Here is a 17,939-nt window from a genome sequence, read left to right as displayed (position 1 = left end):
CTTCATCTTCCTTGAAGTGGGCCCGGTTTTTATTAGGTACTGAGCTGACACAGTTCAGGATAGGTGCCCCCAAATTTTTGGACGTCTTTTGATTCACCAAGTGATGGGGGCAAGTCAGAAAGAAACTAAATGAACAAAATAAGGAAGCAGCCAGCTTGAGTTTAGTCTGTTTGCATTTCTTTTTCCTCTTGGTTACATAAAGTATAAAGCCTCTCCCAACCAGTGTCCTAATTGATTCCTCTTTTTTCTGCCTATGGCAGGGTCTTTGATGTGGTAACTGGACAAGGCCTCATCCCGATAGCCTGTAGCTGGGTCAACTCTTTGTTATTTTGTTTGGTATTTAATCCTGGAGAGTAATGTTCTGCTCTGGTATGTTGTTTATCACTTCCAGATTATAGGTGTAGCAAATATTTTCCTAATGAAATAATCACGGACTTGGCATTCTCCCGCTGGGCTAACACAGCTAGGCTCTGTGGGGCTCTCCGTCTGGATCTTCTAGTTCCAACCCACTCCCTCCAATTTCCTTTCGGTCCATTTTAAGTTGTTCCTTTTAAGCGTATTCTCTCCAAATGCCAGGGCTTTAGGTGCTACTGGAAATGTTCCATCTTTTTCATAATAACAACGTTTTGAAATGTCAGCGCTGTTTCCGTGTTCATGTTGAAACCCCAAAGGCGTCTTCTCGGCAGCCGCTGTGCTGTCTTTCCCCTTAAATGTTCGCAAATAAAAATATCTAGCAAAGACGCTCATTTCCAGAATCCCTTCTAGAAACCTGAACTTTCCATGCCGACTTCGTACAAGTCCTTTTGAAGTTAACTTGGGTGGCAGAATTGTGCAGGCCTAATGATTTCGAGGTGACAAACACCTGCCGCGACAGATAATTACAACTCTTGCTGTGCATTTCCTGTTTGCCGGCTGCTTTCAGGATGAATCATATTTGTTTCACGATGACAACTATTTCTTTACCTTGTTCCTGATTAAACTCTGTAATACCTATGGCCCCTTGGAGAGTTTGGTTCTTCGTGGTCAGTGCCTTCATGGCAGACAGGAAATAATGGCACCTACATCACGGTCTCAAATATCTCCCTGGAAATTATTTCAAAACAACCGGCCTCATCTTGTGGCACACTCATCCTTGCCTTTTCTTGTGAACTCAACTCTGCATATGAATCGAGCCCCCCCTTTGAGTGCCAGCTCAGATCCTTCCAACTCCTGCAGCATTTGTGGGGTGTGCCACACGCTTGAGCGCAGAACTGGGTCCAAGACTGAGGTTCATCTTGTTCCTCCCTTCCCCCATCCCACCACACTCCAACGCACTGTAAATCCCGGTAGCGCAGGCACACAGTGTGTGATCACCTGCCAGTCACCCAGTTCTCGGTGGTTACAGCCTGTCCAAATGTGACAGGTTTCGAATGAAAGGGAAGGACTTGAGACTAAAGTTGAATTAATCATAACTGCTTTATGATTCTGGGAATCTACTTTGGGAACTCATTGGTTGGGGGGGGGGGTCCTTCTACAAAACTGGGAAAGGACACACTAACGAGAGGAGGAAAGCTGCCTACGAAAGACATTGGTTACAGATTTAGTCTTCAAAAATAACCCCCTTCCAAGATGATAAAGGAATAAATTCCCCCACATGGTGATCTAGCACCTTTATGGTTTTTTTTTTACGTTCAAATCTTTGATCCATTTGGTTTATCTTGGTGGAATGCGTCATTCTAGTTGCTTTCATGCCATTTATCAACCAGTGTGTTATTTTTCTGTTTGGGGATGACACTTCTAGCATATACTAAATTCCTAGATGTATTTGGGTCTATTTCTGTACTTGCAATTCTTTTCGATTGCTCTCTTCATGGCCCAGTACCACAGCTAGAATTATGGGGGTTATATAAATGTTTTAATTTCTGGTGGAATTTCTCCCATTAATCTTCTTTCAGAAGTTTTCCTAGCTGTGCCTACTTCTCCATATGAATCTAGAATCAACTTGTCTGGGGAAAAAAAGAGATACCAAAACCTCTTGGTATTCTTATTGGAACCATGTTAAATTTATGTAACTTACAAACAAGGGAAATTTTCATGTCAACACTGTATGTCCAAGAACAAAAAGATGTCTTTCTACTTGTTCTAGTCTTGGTTTTACCAGGAGTGTCTTTTAGTTTGCCTTATAAAAGATTATGGACTTTAAGTTTAAACCTAGGGTTTTTTAAGTTTTTTTGTTACTCTAAATGGATTATTCTCATTAGATCTTCAAACTGGTGTTTGTGTGTGTATCCATGATTTGGCACTTTGGAATGGTCCGGGGTTTTCTACAATTCAAAATCCAGAAGCCATAAAAGATTCATAAATTCAACTACCCTAGGATAAGGTTTACATGGTAAAAATACCATAAGTGAATTACGCTGTAAGCCACACAAGAAATGTATTTGGATAAAGAAACGGTGGAAGCATATTTACACAACAGTGGTCACTTGAAAGGAGCCGAGGGGACAAAGGATGGGATGGACAGGGATGGCGACTAGTGATTTTTTACTGTACACCTTTGAGTAATCTCTATACTCAAGGCGGGGCTTGAACTCCCAACCCCCAGATCAAGAGTCACATGCCCCACTGACTGAACCAGCCAGACGCCCCTGTATACCTTTTTATAGTTGATTTTTGAAGCATGTGACTCTTACCTATTAAAAAAAATCTAAACAAATTAACTCCCTTGGCAAATTAAGAAACTTAATACATTTTAGCTCACATATCTCACTCCTTCTTTTTCCTATTTAACTCGCGGGAATAGGAGACAGCTTTAGGAAACAGGAGACTAAAACTGAGTTCCTCAGAGGTAACTCAAATAAAATGTGGAAGTCAATGTGAAACTCAGGAGGTCTCCATTTTCTTTTATTTTTTAAAAGTAATTTTTGTCCTTTACAACGGGTTATCTCACACACACGTGTGCGCTTGCACACAGACGCACGCATGCGCGGATGCACACACGTGCACACACACACATACACACAGAGGACTTGAAAGGGACAGAGAAACAAGGATAGCCTCCAAACATAATTTTTTTTACAAAGTTCAAAATAGATTACATTTATGTGCTTTTCAGTCATTACACAATGTCCAGACGTGATCCATTTAATGATTTATCTTCCCCAAATGGTTAAACAGTGAAGATTTTCTCTGAAAGAGTATACGTAGCTTTTACTCTAGAAGCAAAGTACTATTTCCTGCAAAAACCAACCTCAGGCATACATTTTGTGTTTATGTACATTCCTTGAGAATACTACAGTAGCAGGTGCAGAAGTTTGTTCTGTAAAAAGATCTGAAAGATGATTTTCAAGAGACTCAAGGCATTGTGCTCTCAGATAAAAATCCTAAGTCAAGGGGCGCCTGGGTGGCTCAGCTGGTTAAGTGTCCGACTCTTGATTTCGGCTCAGGTCATGATCTCACAGTTCATGGGTTCGAGCCCCGCGTTGGGCTCTGCGCTGACAGCACGGAGCCTGCTCCGGATTCTCTTTCTCCCTCTCTGCCCCTCCCCTGCTCGCGTGCACACTCTCTCTCGCAATAAATAAATAAACTTAAAAAAAAAAAAACCCTAAGTCAAAAGATCAGTTATTATGATAAGAACAGTTCAAACTGCATATATATGGTTAAAGATCAGAGACGCTACAAAGAAATGTAAATAGTTGTGCTTTAGGGGCTTTTTTTTTTTTTTGGTAAAGTTGTTTTAATAAATACAAACTTAAAAAATATCTCCGTGACTGTTATAAAATAGACACGTATCAAGGATTTTGTATACTTGGCTTGGAGTTTAAAGGTGAAAAACATCTCCGTATAAACCACCCGGCATCTGGTAACCCCAGACTGGGCTAGTTGCTTACAGTCAGGCAAAGGGCTAGGAAGAAATGATAAAGTGATTTTTTCCTCCTGTTAACAGAAAGCATTATCCAGAGGTAAAGCCAGGGTGAACCAATTAACTAAACAAATGCCTACCTTCCTTTAGAATTCTTAGGCCAAATAGAGAAGTCACCCTAATTCTGAGGGTTGCAAAAACCCCCACATGCTTTGTGTCTGGACCACAACCTGTGCTGTAGTTCACCAGATGAATGAAATATGTCTGGTCTCCTGTGAGATCCTAGGATAGGATAAACATGATCCCTCAGCACTTTATGCTTTTTCTCTTGGTGCCCTCCACACATTAACCGTGAAACTTATTTTAGAAACACCATGGCAACTGTTTATAATGAGAGGACAAGGTATAATTTACATAGGAACATTGATGTTTGTAGTTAGGAAATGTCATTTTACATTTAAGCTGGTCAGTTTGCTCTTTCAGGCCTTTAACTGTGAAGGACATACGACCTTAATCAAAGTAAATTAGAAAAAAAGATGAGAAAAATAACAGATGGTTAAAGTCTTTTGCATAATCGGTTTAGATATAAAAAGAATTTTTTCAAATAATTTCCTAGGCGTAATTCAGAGGCATCCTTGCTGTCTGTATCATAATGTGCTAGAGTCCTTCAAATAAAATTATAGAGTAATTTAAAATATATATTATACGTTTGCAATTATACATTTGCAATTATTGTAAATCACTCAATAGTTTGTAGCATGTTAATGGAGTGAAAGAGATAAAAGGCAGTCCACATTCATATTTGCAAGATAAATTTACTTCAGAAGTCAACTGAATTCCTTGCTCATGTTCTAAGTATGGCCATTGTGATAAGACCTGAAAGAAAAAAAAAATGAAGAAAAGTTAAAGCCGTGCATTTTACATAATCTTCCATTCAATAAGTAATTGTTTAGGCCCCAATGAGCAAATAAAATACAGCACATGGACAGGCACTCTACCAAGAATTCAAAGTCAGTGTGAACAGTTGATATTATACACAAGAAATCCAATTTATAGCAATGGGCAGTCACTGGACAGATTTAATTAAATCACTAATGTCTGGCCATAGCTAATTTTTTAACCATCAAAAATACCTCCCGCTTTATCCAGTCACATCAGCCACAATAGCAGACACGGCATTTTCAAGTATCAGTAAAGCCCGCCAACTTCATCGACAATCACATTCCGAGCCCATCCCGGGGCTCTAGGACCACAAAGAGACAGAAGCATAGTATTCCTGTTTGGCCTGTCTCTTTTGAAGAGACTCCATACGTAAAACCATAAAAATGTAATAACAGAAGAATATGCTCAGTCCTAAATAAGTGGCATAAGGAAAAAAAGTGAGTGATAAAGTACAGAGAAGGAGAATAATTGCATAGGACCAGGGCAGTCAGAAAAGGTGCCCCAAAAGGTAAAGCTGAAATAAGCCTAAAAGACTGACAGGAATGATAAAGGAGAATGCGATCGGCGGGCATTTCAGGTGAGGGAAGATGGCAAGAGCGAGCACAAGGAGGTTGAGCGGACTCTCAGAATGAGCTTTTCGGGGAATCAATAAATAATCCAACAGGCTCCGATCCAGGATTTATCCAGGGAATCAGCTAGACAAGATTAGCTCAGAGAAGTCACAGAGTGTGGAGAGCCTTAGATGCCAAACTGTGGACTCCTACTTCTTCCTATGGACTTGGGGAACCGCTGAAGGCTCCTCAGTAGGGAGTGGTGGCCGTAAAACCAGACCAGAAGGGAAATCGGTCTAACAGCAATGTGATGGAGCATTTGGGAGAAAATAAAGGGCAAGGGTGTGTGTGGGGGGGGGGGAATAGGAAGAGAAGGGACACAGACAGAAGGTGGGGTGTCATATTTAGAAGACAATTTTTCAATTAAAAAAAAGAGACAAGGGGGCGCCTGGGTGACTCAGTCGGCTGAGCGTCCATCCGACTCTTGATTTCAGCTCAGGTCACGATCCCAGGGCTGTAGGATCGAGCCCCGCACCGGGTTCCATGCTGAGCATGGAGTCTGCTTAGGATTCTCTCTCTCTCCCCCTGCCCTACCCGCTGCTCACCTGTGCTCTCTAAAAAATTTTTTTAAAAATTAAAAAAAAAAAAAAAAAAAGAAGAGCATTCCAAGGAATACTGAAAGAATACTGAAGACTTGGCGTCTCAGAAGAGGTGCCAGGAGACCACGAAGACAGGGTCTGTCATCACCAGAACCCTGATCCCTGACACATGGCAGGTACTGAGTAACTGTTCGGTTAAGGTAATTGTAAGATTTCAAGCTAGGATGGCTGAAAGAATAATTTAACAGGAAATATGGGAACGGGCTTAAAGAGAAAGGCTCACGAGGTTCGACAAGGCTGCAGTGTTCACCTAGGTCACTGTATGCACTACGTCGAGGTGATTCCCTACAATCAATTCCTAGAAATAGAAATGCTGGATCGTGGAATACATGCATTTTACATCTTTTACATGTCTTATACCATTGAAAGTCAGCAAAATGAAGATAACTGAATACAGTATTAGGTGCTAGATCAATAGGCTACAAAGAACTAATTGTAGGGGCACCGGGCTGGCTCAGTCACAAGAGCGGGCGACTCCTGATCTTGGGGTCATGAGTTCGAGCCCCACGTTGGGTGTAGAGATTACTTAAATAAATGACCTTCAAAAAAAAAAGAACTCAGTGAAAGCCAAAAATTAAATCTTAAAGTGCACGTTACCTCAACACCCCAACACATGCTTTTGAAGCAATCTTACCTGTTTTTCTAAAAAAAAAAAAAAAAAAAAAAAAAAATTAAACAGGTGTCAGCACCACCGCCACCTCTGAGCCCACACATAGGACCCAAATGCATCCTCCAAACACTTACCTAAGATATAAGCAGCCACTAATTTTTGATTCACACTTAAGTGGAGGTAGAGAGGCACCAGCGATTCCACATCCCCCAGCGTAGGAAGCATCAAAGCCGCAATGCACACCACTCCCAGGAAGACAGTTAGTAAACTAGGTCCTGAAGAGACAGTTCTGTTTTCTGTAAAAAGACAAAAATCCCCGAGCCTGCTTGTTTGAAAAGGACTTAAGACCAAAGTTGGTTCACATAAACTGTCCACCACTCACCAGGATTCTGGTTCTGTCTGACTTCTCTCTTTCCCCAACATTTCCATTCCATGGGGACCTACCTGCTGGACTTATCTGGAAGCCCATAACTGCTGGGCCATTACAGAATAGAGTGGCGAAGTGGCATTATGAGGTAGCGAGCTCCTGCCGAAAGGTCACCATTCTTACCCCGCCCCCAACCTCACCCTAATCAGTTTCACCCCAATGTATTTCTTGTGTCTACTCCATTTTGGAGCGCACTGCCTTCTGAGAGCATCTTAGGTAGGTCTCCAGACAAGTGTGGTCCTAATAACTGTAGCATCCTGCTCCCGTTTTTGAAAATGTTTAAAGCAGCAGAAAGGCACTACTTGAGTGTTTTAAAGCTACCTGTGAAGATTCTTGTCCTCTGCTCTACCCCATTTACAGCCAAGAAGAAAGCAAAAGCAGTATCTGGCAAGTATCCCGCTAAATGAAATAAACCAGTCACAGAAGGACAAATGCTGCATGATTCCACTCACGTGAAGTGTCTAAAAGAGCCGAACTCAGAATCGGAGAGTAGGACGGTGGTTGCCAGGGACTGGGGGGTGTGTGTTTAAAATGGGAGATGCTAATCATGGGCATAAAGTAAAATGAGTAAGTTCTAGAGATCTGCCGTACAACATTGTGCCTATAGTTAACGCTACTGTATCGTGCACTTAAAAATGTGTGAGTAGGGCAGATCCCGTGTTAAGTGTTCTTACCACGATCAAATAAAATTAAAAAAAAAAAAAAACCACGATCAGGCCTGCTATTCGACAGTTCTGGCTGTATGTGTACAATATTCATGGCCATATTTTTAAGAAACCCAGTAACAGTACATTCTGTCATCTAGCTTTTCACACCACCCTTCTTTCATTAAAAGGAATAGCCAACAGCAACACAATCTGGTGTTTTATTAATGAAATAACGCTGCTCATTTTATTATTAAATGCAGCTTTTCTAAATTATTAACACCTTAGCTGTTGCATGAAGTTTAATGGAGCCTTGCCAAAGCCACACAGGTGAAAACAAATTCAGATTCTGTAGTGATTACTGCTTGAGATGAAACCATAGCATAAATACCGAAAAACAAGTCTTATGTTAGTTAATAAATGAAATATCTTTATATCTGCTGCAGAGGTAGGCTTTCAAGGACGACATTTGTTTGTGAAAACTACACTGCTGGCTACAAACCCACAATAAAGATCATCTCAAGGAACTTTTAGTATTTAGAAAAATTCCAAAGACATTTGCATAGATGCTTGAAATCTTTCAAAAGGGAAATTGCTTTTTTGCTGAAACTACAAGATTGTTGCAAAGGTTTTACAGAGATGGAGAAAACAGTTTCCTGACCGGTCCCATCCCCCCAGAGGGAACACGGTTAAGGCTTGATACAGATCCTTTTGGATTTTATAAATACCCATATAAACATGTAAAAACTTTTTTTTAACATAAATGAGACCATAATATACACAGTGTTCTATAACTGTTTTTTCCTCTCAGAAATACATTTGAGCCTCTTAGTAGGTCAATGTATAACCATCTATCATTCTATCAGATCCTTGTAAATAAATGCCTGCCTGGCATCCCATCTCATGAACGCTCATAATTTAATCAATCCCCAATCGATGGACTTTTAGGTCATTTTCAGTCTTTCACTGTTACAAACAGTAATGACGACTGTAATTTTCTTAAGCCAGAGGGCACGGACTCAAACACTGCATAGACAGGGCAGTTCATTAGTAATATCATTAAGACAGACTCACTAAGGTTCAGCTGCATCTTTTCAAAACATCTTCCTAATAAACCTGGGCTGTGGTCGTTTGTAAAAGTATGCTTTGCGGGTTTCTCTTAAATTTCTGTTAAATGAAAAAAAATGTATGTATGAGTGTATTCACGCACATAGACGAGGTCTGGAAAGTAACACGGAACACTTACATAAGCAGATCTGTGAAGTGTGTGGGACTGTAGGTGCTGTCTTCCTTTTTGAATTTGTTACTGCTATGTCTTTTCTAGTACAATCAACTCGAGAAGACAGTTCTCATTTTTACTGCCTTTCAATACATTTATAAAACCCAAATCTTTCATGATCTAGCCTTTGACCATTTTCTGGCTGGTTCGCGGAGGCTCACAACGCTGTTGCCCTTGTAATATGTCTAATAAACATCTTTCTGAGCCAAAGATGTGCAAAACTAAGGACAGTTCAAAACCTCCCCCCAAACAATCTCGATTCGTTTCAACATTTCGGTTTAGAGAAACTCAATGAAAAAGTGTAGAATTCTACATACCGGAAACCAGACATAATTTACTATGAATTTAATAAACAGGAGAAGCGACAAATACTACTTTGTCAACATAGACTCCATCAGTCACCCTTATACTCTATTAGAGAAGAAAACTTTACTTGGTTTCCTGCCACATTAGAAACATTGGGGTAACTACTCGCTAACTGGACAGCTCGGTCAGGACTTCATATGGGGCTCTACTGCGGTATCCCCTTTGCTCTGAAGACTGGCGAGAGCCATGGAAACCTTGTAAGACAAAGAAAACCAAGCCAACAGACCCTGCCAGATGAGAAGTCCAGGCCTCCTAGTGAAGGCCACGTACACACTTCCTGTGTAACTACCCTGTGCCGGGCACTGTGCTAGGTGCCGAGGACATGACGGTCAATGAGACAAGTAAGGTGCTTGCCTTCCTTCAGCTTCCCGACATGGCTGGCTTAGAGAGGTTTTTTTGTTTTGTTTTCAAAACAGAAATCACCTCATTCATTTACCTACTTTGATTTCACAATTAGAAGGATTTCCTAACACACTTCAGATACCAAAGGATCATTATCAAAGTAAAATAAGAATAAAATGCTCAATTAATACACGCTGTAATTAGTTAACCTTTTAGGATGATTTTCACCAGAACTGTAATAAATTTTAAACTAAAGGAAATATCTATCGATAGACAGATAGATAGATAGATAAAACTGAACTTTTAACCCTTATGTTTTTTGGCTATCAAACTGGTCTGTTGGGGACCTGGGTGGCTCAGTCGGTTGAGCACCTGACTTCGGCTCAGGTCATGATCTCACGGTTTGTGAGTTCAAGCCTCATGTCGGGCTCTGTGTTGACAGCTCAGAGCCTGGAGCCTGCTTCGCATTCTGTGCCTCCCTCTCTCTCTGCCCCTCCTCTGCTTGTGCTCTGCTCTTTCTCTCTCCCCAAAAAATAAAGAAACACTAAAAAAAAAAAAATGTTTTTTAATAAAATAAACTGGTCTGTTAAAAACAGAAATGAGCCAATGATGCATTTTTGAATTTAACCTCAAAAAACAAATCCTCATTATATGACTCTTCTTATTCTACAGAAGGCATTTTACAGGGGGAATCTTGCATTTCATAAATATTTACAAGTCAACTTCGCAATACTGATCGGAGATCAAAGCGACATTTACCAGAGGTTCTCTTTCAGCTTCAAAAGCTGAAAATCTGGTCCTGGCTGCTACCTAGTCCCTGGTCTTGGTACAGCAGAAAATCTGGGCGCTGCCTGCATGGACAGAGAAGACTCTTGCCTACAGTAAATCAAAGAGGCATTACTCCCTGTGGTATCCAAATAAACACTCTAGGATGAACAAACTGATAGGGATCTGTGAATTAATGTACTGACAAGCAGATTTGTTTTTAATTCCTCATAGATAATGTTGCAATTTCAAGGACAGCTGCTATCACATTCATCTATCACTATCAAAAAGTTTCCATGTGTTTCTATGGAAAATTTTATCTTCCTCCTCTTATAATAGGGTTGGAAGAAGATAATGAGAAGTTAAGAGGGAGGAGGACTGACGTCCAAAGAGTTGACTATGAGGATAGTGTCAATGTTGAAAGAATATATCATAACGCTTCTGAATATCTAAGCTGGAAGGAAATGAGGAATGGAGAGGGATTCAATTAATAGCCCACAGGGGATATTATAATCTACTTAGTTTAATTAACTTCAACTTTAATGAGATTTTTTTTTTTTTTTCAAAATAATATGAACGGTGCACCAAGCTTGGCCTATTGCCAAACACAATCTCTCTCCTTCTTCGAACTAATTAAATGAGAAAGGATACGGGAAAGTCACAGAAACAAAAGTATGTAACTGCCAAATTGCGCTGGCCCCATCGAGCGCGGTAGCTGCATTCTCAGGCCACACACACGTAAAAGGCCATGGCAACCCTGTCCTGACGGCCTCGGCTGCTGCCGAGACGCTTTCTCCCTGTTTCAAGGCTAGCTCGAGGCCTCTTGCTTGACGTTAGGGTACCAGATCTCTAAGTTCGGTTTGGAAGTAGTTAATTAGGTTTAAGGGGGCAGATCAGTTTTCTAGTAATGATTCTTAGCTCCCTGTTTTCAAGTTAGACATGCATAAGACCTCCAAAGGGCTTTCAAAGCAAACCCAAGACTACCTGGTTGAAAGGACTGCTCAAAAAATAAACTTTCAGTTAAATGTTCCTTTATCCTTTTTTCCTCTTCTTCCTTTTGTTGTTCTTTTGCAGACGGGAGAAGAGTAGCCACAACCTCTTTCCTTCCTAAAGCCTTCCTCTGGCTTTGCTCGGAAACTTGGAGACGGAATTTGTCCGTTACACCATAGTGACAGGATCGAACGTCTCTATGACGAATCACACTGAAAACATTAAAAAATAAATGCTGTTTAGGTTTCTGGGGGCCTGTCAAACAGAATTCAGCCAGAGATTTCATACAAGAGAACATTAACTGACTTATACCCAAATACTCAAATACAGAAATTGGCTAATGATGTTAAAACAAAATCACAGCACAGACCAAAAGGAAATGGGTGGTTCTAAAACACTCGATGAAAACACAGGGCGCCTGGGTGGCTCAGTCGGTTAAGGGTCCAACTCTGGATTTTGGCTCAGGTCATGATCTCACAGTTCATGAGACTGAGCCCTGTGTCGGGCTCTGTGCGCTGACAGCGCAGAGCCTGCTTGGGATTCCCTCTCTCCCTCTCTCTCTGCCCCTCCCCCGCTCATGCTGTGCAATCTCTCACTCTCTCAAAATGAATAAACTTAAGAAAATGTCTTAATAAAATCTCTGATGAGAACACATACTCTGCAACATAGAATAAAACTCTCAGGTGGGGTGCCTGGGTGGCTCAGTTGGTTAAGCATCGGTCTCTTGATTTCGGCTCAGGTCGTGACCTCACAGTTTGTGAGTTCGAGCCCCGCATCCGGCTCTGCGCTGAAAAGGCTGCTTGAGATTCTCTCTCTCCCTTCTCTCTGCCCCCACCCCACTTGCTCGCTCTCTCTCTCTCAAAATAAATAAGTAAATGTAAAAAATGTTTTTAAAGTCTGAAGTAAAAGAAAACATAGGTAAAGAAAATTCCTTTTAGCAATGGCATTTTTTTCCCCCTGATATCTGTGGGCAGCAAAAGTTACTAAATAGGACATGTGTAAGATGGTTTCTTCCTCACAAAAGTCTCATCGACTTCTACTGACACTTATCATTCACGTAACAAACCTCACCTAGACTCAGAATTGCAAGTCTATGCACACAGGTAAAAACAAGCAATTGAATAAGTAAATAACCCAGTATGACCACTGTCAACCAGAAGGCTAACCAGAAGGCTGACAACGCACTTCTGTGTTCCTCTGAAAAGAGTCTAAAGCACTTCAATTTTTATGAGAGTTATCTGCAATTCCATTTATTTTGCTTCGTTGTTAATAGAGAACACAAACCGATTAGGTCAAAGATAACACGTTTATTTGGCAAGAGACTACATTTCTTTGGAGTAGTCCTTTGCTTACTGTGTATTGAATGAAAATCAAAAGAAACCTGTGAAAACACGTCCTCTAAAGATATATCATCTTACGGACAGGAGAGGATGAAAATGTGTTCGGACAAAAAACACGTGTGCTTCTCATTCTCATGGAAGATTTAAACAAATATGGTTTACTCGGTAGCTTAAATTAAGAGCTGGTCAATGGCGGGGCGCCTGGGTGGCTCAGTCAGTTGAGCGTCCGACTTCAGCTCAGGTCACGAACTCGTGGTTCACGAGTTCGAGCCCCGCGTCAGGCTCTGGGCTGACAGCTCGGAGCCTGGCGCCTGCTTCGGATTCTGTGTCTCCCTCTCTCTCTGCCCCTCCCCCGCTCATGCTCGCGCTCGCTCGCTCTCTCTCTCTCTCTCCCTCTCTGTCAAAAATAAATAAAACATTTAAAAAAAAAATTTTTTTTAAAGAGCTGGTCAATGGATCCATCTGGTCACCACTGGCTCCAAAGTGAAAATTAAATATGAAGAGCTTGAACAAATAATCATTTATCTGACACCCTAAGACGAAATTATCTGGAAGAGCTCAGATAACCTTTTACAGATGAGCAGTCACACACTTCCTTCCTGTGTGTATAGATTAACTTCCAGGCTTATTAGCTGAATCATTTCAGATGAACTCACATTACCATCGTTCTGTGAACGTAGTGTTATTCGTTTCCCAAATGCCGCTATAATAGGATGTTCCGAAGAAAGCTAAATTCCCTATTACAGCTAGAGAAATTTAAAAGAATAAGTCAGAAGTTTACCTTCATAAATGACCCTGCTCTGACTAAAAGCACAACAATGAGGAAATGTTCGTGGACGTATTAACACACATATCAGCTCCAACACCATGAAATACTATTAAGTATTTGGTCAACCCGTTTGGAATCTTAGGGACTTCTTAAGAATTTTGAGACTAAAAACTTCCAGCAGAAATTCAAAATATATCAAATGCCTATGTGGGAACGGCTTCAGGACGAGAGCCTTTTCAAGTGAAACACATAAATACGAACACACTTAAAACATGTTACCGGGAAGTGATTTCGACTTACATATCCACACAACACTGAGGCTTTACTGCACCTGCAGCATCGACGACAACATACTTATTTGGAGTAGTACACAAAACTGAAAGAAAAAGTCACAATGGCCATTAGTGTTTTTTAAAAATTAGTTTCTACAAGTAAAAAATTAGTAGGGACTAGTTAAAACTCCATGAAATAGACCTGGGAGACTCACCTTTGAACTTTAAGGCAAACTCATAGGGATTATACAGAGTCAACACTTGCTTATGTGTTGACTGGTCATCTGCATAAAATATTAGCTCCGTGGGAAACACAAAAACAGGAAGATTTCCTTCCACTAACTCTGGCTGTCTTTTTTGTTGATGCATTGGCACTGAATCCCCCTTGCTGCGGCTTCTGTTTTTACAGTCTCAAATCTATTTTGGACTTTTCTTAAGTCAGTTAGTTAAAAACTCCAAAGCATTTTGGCAATCTAGAAAGAGAAGAAGAGAGAAGGAAACCGAATGATACCTGTTTTCATTTGTTGTCCCTCCACAAAAAAGCATGTTCAGCTTGCATTAAAATAGGTCCCCAGGGGCGCCTGGGTGGCGCAGTCGGTTGGGCGTCCGACTTCGGCCAGGCCGCGATCTCCCGGTCCGTGAGTTCGAGCCCCGCGTCAGGCTCTGGGCTGGTGGCTCGGAGCCTGGAGCCTGTTTCCGATTCTGTGTCTCCCTCTCTCTCTGCCCCTCCCCCGTTCATGGTCTGTCTCTCTCTGTCCCAAAAATGAATAAAAGTTGAAAAAAAAATTTTTTTTAATAAAATAAATAAATAAATAAATAAATAAATAAATAAATAAATAAAATAGGTCCCCAAATCATTTTAAAGATACCTTTTGACTTTTCCTCTTGGCCTACTTACACGGTTAGTACCAAACTATGCAAAGAAATTTACACACACTCCTTCACATTCAAGATTTCAACCTATGATAAATTACATAAATGCTAGCATAAAGAAGTGTTTCCACCTCAAATTAATCACCCTCTTCCAAAGAGGTGCGATCACGGACAGCACTCTTTTAAAACCTCGGATTTCTTAAGAAGTGGAATAAATCAGGGGCGCCTGAGTGGCTCGGTCGGTTGAGCATCCGACCCTGGATTTTGGCTCAGGTCACGATCCCAGGGTTGTGGGACTGAACCCCATGTCAGGCTCCACGCTCAGCATGGAGCCTGTCTGAAATTCTCCCTCCCTCTCTCTTTCTCTCTCGTTTTCTCCCTCTCTCTCTGCCCCTCCCCTGCTCGCACTCCCTCTTAAATAAACCAACTTCTCTAAAAGAGAATAAATCAAGTATTGTCACAACTGACTTTATGTGAGCTAACCAGACTTCTTAAAGACTAAAAAGTATAAAACAAAGGAAGTTTCCGTGATTTGTGGGAGAAAAACATGAGACTTACTTTCACACTCATTTCGACCATGCTTTAGTCAGTGCTTTCTGGCCGCATGGGTGGAAGAGTTCTTTTCATCTTTTTTCTACCGAAAACCCAAGACAAGCAAAAATGTCTTGAAAGGAAGCTGAATATCCAGACTTGTTAAGGAGTCCTTGGGAGTCTTCTATGAAAATTCAAAGTCAGTAAATAGGCTGTGGCATGCAAGTGGCACTGTGCCTCCCCTCCTACGTCAAGTACACAGGCTTCGTGAGAACTATTTGCTTCCAGCTTAGAGACCTTTTGGATTCCTTCTGGGGTTCTCGAGTATGTTCTGAATAGTTGTGGCTGGCAGAAGTCTGACGGTCTGGTGTGTGTGATGTTTCTGTGTTTGTTTCTCGGGCTAATTTTAATCAACAACGTTCCGATTTAGCTACCATCCTAAGAATGTGGCTTTTGAAAATGCAGAAGCTGGAACGACGCGATCACAGGAAATGTCTGATTTTTCACTCGGTAGAGCATACCTTTAAAATAGGCCATACACCACTTAATACTTTGCGTTCAGGTTCCCACACAGTCAAAGAGAAATAGAACAGAAGATTAAGCTGTTTGGTTTTACCAGCTATCAGGGGCCTGTGTGCTGATTCTGCCTGAGGCCTTTCTAACTTTCATCGAGGAAGATACTGTGTAATCATGGATACACGTTTTTATTCTTTCCTTTCAGCTGAACACCTGTTATAAGCCAGCAACTATGTCAGGGGCTGTGCAGAGATACACAGAGGGCCCTGACCTCAAAAGACTCGAGTCTAACTGATGGAACAATATTTAATCTACCCCTGTCATGAGGCACACCACTCTATATAAAAGTGCTAGGCATTTACAAGACTACCTGAGTTAGTCTTCCTGGAAGAGGGGCCAAGGGACGACATTTGAGGTAGTTCCTAAAGAAACAAAAGATATATACTTCTGTGTCTGGGGGGAGGGTGGGGGCCACAGGTAGGAAAGGCTCTCTGACCTAGGGAACGGCCTATGCCAAGTCACAGAAATGCGGAGGTGAGGGACAACACTGGGAAGGTCATAATCTCCAAGCTTTCCCGGATCATCATTTGACTTATCCTTATACTTTGTGGCACACGTGTAGCTCATGACAGCTGTGGGGTGGTTTTGTGTTTGGGGTTTTTTTGACCAAGCTGAAAGGGCCTATTGACATTTCTATTAGTAATAACATTTAATATGTGTATAATTCATAACAGATTACAAACTTTTTATTAATTACGCATACTGAATTAATTAATTCATGCAATGCTTTTAGCACTTACTGTAGGCCAGGCAATGTTCTAAGTGTTTGCTGGGGTTATTAAATGAGGAAGAGACTAGACAGAGACAATAAAGTCAGCAGGCCTCCTGCCCTCAGTCCGGCGTCTCCACTCTACCAAACTGTCCGTTGTAATACAATAAAAGTAAGATCATTCTGAAGAACATCTGGCGAAATCATTCTAATTTTGAGTTTTTATTTGCCACGACTTTCTGTCTTTTCTTTCACGACTTTTCTGTCTGCTAAGAGCCATACACGTTTCTATTTGGATAATGTGCTCTCAGAAGTCTGGCATATTGTTTTTGACAGAAAATAATTAGCTCTATTACTTGCTCAGTAAGCTTGGCTATTAGAAACAGAACAAACAAGTTTGCCCTCACTAAATAATATTCAACATCTCATTCTGAAACTATGTTAAGATGACAATTTCGCTTATGGTAAAAGGTGGGATGGCCTCTGATTTATGGAAAATAGGTTAGTCGATAAATGTTGGTAAAACCAGGAATCCAACTAGGGGGAAGAAAATAGTTGAATTTATTCCTAACACCTTGTAAAATTCTAAAATTTTATTAGGGTAAATTCCAAATGGATCCAAGTTTTAAATGTAGAAAAATAAAACCATAAAACACCAGAAACCATGGGTCATTTTTTTTTATATAATCTGAGGCTTTCTAACAACCAGAAACCAAAATATATTGATCAATTCAACTGTATAAAAACTCTTAAAACACTGCAAGACAAGAAAACTTTTAAGCAAAGCCAAAAGAACATTTTCAATCACAGGCCATGTCTAACTCCCCTACTGTATGTAGAGGAAATATAAATCACTATGAAAAAGCACTCTATAAAAATGAGCAAATGCTACAATATTTTATAGAAACTGACATACTGGGTGCTGGGTGGCTCAGTCTGTTAAACATCTGATTTCAGCTCAGGTCATGATCTCATAATTCAGGAGTTCGAGTCCCACATCAGGTGAACACAAGCCCCACTTTGGGTGAGCCCTGCTTCTGTGTCTCTCTCTTTTCTCTCTCTGCCCCTCACTTACTTGAGCCCTCTTGAAAGAAAGAAAGAAAGAAAGAAAGAAAGAAAGAAAGAAAGAAAGAAAGAAAGAAAGAAAGAAAGACACAAATTGTTTTTAAACTTACCAAAGGCCATGTAACTTCATTCACAAGAGAAATACAAACTAAAGCTATACTGAAACACGTTATTACTTGTCACATTGGCAAAAATCAAAAAGTTTGAGGGGTGCCTGGGTAGCTCAGTCAGTTAAGCATCTGACTTTTTTTTTTTAATTTTTTTTTTCAACGTTTATTTATTTTTGGGACAGAGAGAGACAGAGCATGAACGGGGGAGGGGCAGAGAGAGAGGGAGACACAGAATCGGAAACAGGCTCCAGGCTCCGAGCCATCAGCCCAGAGCCTGT

The 17,939-nt window shown here is 40.9% G+C and overlaps 2 protein-coding genes across 8 annotated transcripts in view; one reads left to right on the top strand and one right to left on the bottom strand.

Moving 5' to 3' along the window:
• Positions 1-17,939, top strand: part of LOC121025565 (P2R1A-PPP2R2A-interacting phosphatase regulator 1-like) — a 101,642-nt gene that overhangs the window by 72,946 nt on the left and 10,757 nt on the right. The window contains exon 12 of one of the 2 annotated variants that reach the window (XM_040468105.1): positions 10,334-10,601. The exons of the other annotated variant lie outside the window; for it this stretch is intronic. Within the exon in view, the coding sequence (XP_040324039.1) occupies position 10,334 (1 nt within the window). The 3' untranslated portion in view covers positions 10,335-10,601. Of the gene's footprint in view, positions 1-10,333; positions 10,602-17,939 lie in introns of those variants that run through there. 2 annotated transcript variants of the gene reach the window in all.
• MOSPD1 (motile sperm domain containing 1) overlaps positions 3,685-17,939 on the bottom strand; it is a 24,504-nt gene continuing 10,249 nt past the window's right edge. For 3 of the 6 annotated variants that reach the window (XM_040468109.1, XM_040468110.1, XM_040468111.1), the window contains 6 exons: positions 15,229-15,722; positions 14,013-14,270; positions 13,826-13,901; positions 11,411-11,628; positions 6,738-6,899; positions 3,685-4,717 (listed from right to left, as the gene is read on the bottom strand). In XM_040468109.1, coding sequence (XP_040324043.1) covers positions 4,686-4,717; positions 6,738-6,899; positions 11,411-11,628; positions 13,826-13,901; positions 14,013-14,166 — 642 coding nt within the window. In that variant the 5' untranslated portion in view covers positions 14,167-14,270; positions 15,229-15,722 and the 3' untranslated portion in view covers positions 3,685-4,685. The remainder of the gene's footprint in view (positions 4,718-6,737; positions 6,900-11,410; positions 11,629-13,825; positions 13,902-14,012; positions 14,271-15,228; positions 15,723-17,939) is intronic. The other 3 variants (XM_040468107.1, XM_040468113.1, XM_040468112.1) reach the window with 1 other exon arrangement.

Source organism: Herpailurus yagouaroundi, unplaced genomic scaffold (genome assembly GCF_014898765.1).
Source record: "Herpailurus yagouaroundi ecotype Mexico unplaced genomic scaffold, PumYag 67681, whole genome shotgun sequence".
NCBI classification, from domain to species: domain Eukaryota; kingdom Metazoa; phylum Chordata; class Mammalia; order Carnivora; family Felidae; genus Herpailurus; species Herpailurus yagouaroundi.
Note: the sequence above shows the minus strand (reverse complement) of the source record. Positions and strands in the feature narration are given on the sequence as shown.